This window comes from Frankliniella occidentalis, unplaced genomic scaffold, assembly GCF_000697945.3.
Source record: "Frankliniella occidentalis isolate FOCC.00 unplaced genomic scaffold, Focc_3.1 Scaffold146, whole genome shotgun sequence".
In the NCBI taxonomy this organism is placed as follows: domain Eukaryota; kingdom Metazoa; phylum Arthropoda; class Insecta; order Thysanoptera; family Thripidae; genus Frankliniella; species Frankliniella occidentalis.
In genome coordinates this window covers 246,944-248,915 of record NW_026267273.1, presented here as the reverse complement: position 1 = coordinate 248,915, position 1,972 = coordinate 246,944, and the positions used below count along the sequence as shown (strand labels likewise).

At 49.8% G+C, this 1,972-nt stretch overlaps 1 protein-coding gene across 7 annotated transcripts in view; it reads left to right on the top strand.

Moving 5' to 3' along the window:
• Window positions 1-1,972, top strand: part of LOC113205839 (uncharacterized) — a 40,461-nt gene that overhangs the window by 22,583 nt on the left and 15,906 nt on the right. For all 7 annotated transcript variants that reach the window (XM_052271023.1, XM_052271020.1, XM_052271024.1 and 4 more), the window contains one exon: window positions 1,257-1,539. In XM_052271023.1, coding sequence (XP_052126983.1) covers window positions 1,257-1,539 — 283 coding nt within the window. The remainder of the gene's footprint in view (window positions 1-1,256; window positions 1,540-1,972) is intronic.

The following is a 1,972-nucleotide window of genomic DNA, read 5'->3' as shown; positions in this document are numbered from 1 at the left end:
CCCTGCCCCTCCCTCTCCAACGCCTGCACGGGTCCTCCGTACCCCTTCTCCCTCTTACCCCCACCTCCCTTTTTCGTATGCCGCGGCCTAGCCATAGGACCTCCAGTGTGTCAGTGTGTAGGAGAGACAATGACAGCCACCCACCCACGCTCCCTTTTTTAGCTCCACTCTCTCATGCTCCGTATATAGATAGTCTGTCTCTCTTCAACAGTCTTGGCTACGCCGCCGCCGCCGCGCGTTCCCGTAAAATAAACAAACGTCGGAAACCAAAGACCCTTTAGTCCTTGAGAGCGCCCCCCTCCCCCTCCTCCCCGCCATTCTGTTGATGTTGTTTGGACTGTCATCGTCCAGGCCTTGGCTCGCGGGCATCGTATCGACCTGCAAATCATATCAGCACCGAAACGACATTACTATTTGTAGGACACACAGCCTCAGTCAGTATTTCCCTGGCGATGGGGTGACATTGTTCGCCATCCATCCCGTCATTCTCAAGAGATGTCGTTCAAAAAGGCATGTTTTTTGGTGACTGTTTATTTCAAACAGTCAAAGTGAGGGCGATTTTACGTAGTTGTAATTGGATACGTAACTTTTACGAAATTAATATTAAATGTCTTTGCAATTAGAAACACCATAGCTCGAGGAATTTGGGGACAAAATTGTCCTTGTCAATTTAGAATGTAATCTTTTTTAGGAATGCATCGTTACTGATATTATGTTCGTTTGATGTGGTAGAAAGGGAATAGGATATGTTGATTATTCTTTAATTGTTGCATTGAAATAGGGAACCCCCACCGCTAGAAGTACCACGGCCACCCTCACTCTTATTCCCCTCGGTACGCACGCAGAAAATGAGTCCATTATGAAGGCGGTACCGTCCTCCATATTCTGTAGCGGTGTTTTGCTTTTGTCTTCACAATAGTTCTTGTAGTGCTCCGCTCAACGACAGCCTTGTTGATTTCGAGATCTCGAAGTCATCCCTGATCGTAATATCGAAAAGCTTAAAGCCGTTTGTTTGTGCGCTAACCGAAATCTTCTTATCATGTAGCCTGCTTCTCTCTTGCCAAAGCTTCAATGGTCTCTCTATTTATCTCTCTCAAACACGATCGTGTAAACAATCGTGGAGAAAGTATTCCTAACAACCTCGTTATCCTGCATGCCAATCGTCCTTTACTTCCTAACACTTTACGTAGACCGTAGCGCAGGTGCAGCAAGCCACTGGCCTCTCTCGGAACCCGTGTGTCGTTCTGTCCTCGCAGACGACGACGCGGACGACGAGGATGGCAGGCGGTCCTCGTGCCTGGTGGAGGAGGACGGCGAGGACGACGACTCGTACACGGAGCCGCCGCCGCGGCAAAAGACGTCCATCGAGGAGCAGTGGGAGAAGAACCAGTGCTTCGAGCTCACCTCCGTGGAGCAGGAGACGTACGAGAAGTACTTCTACGGCACCGAGCACTGGAACTACTTCACGAGCGACGAGGACCTGGGGCCCGTCGTGCTCTCCATCAAACAGGAGCAGATCAATGGCAGGGACCAATTCCGGTAGGGACCGCAAATTAATCCAATTAGAGAGCTTCATTAAAATAAATGTAAGGGCCAAGAGGGGAAAGACGCGAAGCCTTTGATGTGCAGTACAGCAAATGGCGTTTGTTTTTTCCTCCGTGAATTTTGTGACTGTGCCCTTAAAATCCCGATACATGAAACCGGATACGTTTGAGGTTTTCTGACGCTCATGCCGCCGACGCACGCGTAGAAAATAATCCTGTTGATTTATTTGTTACTCACCATTTGTACGACGGACAGTCGCTCAACCAGCGCCAGCCATCACCTCAACTCACACACATATGTTTCCCCCACATGGCTCTCTCGTTTTGCCGGTTCAACCGGGCGATAGACGGTTTGATGGTCCACCACTCAGCCTGCAATTCCTCCCTTCCCCTCTCTCCATACCTCTTTCGTCTTATCCCCCCCCCCC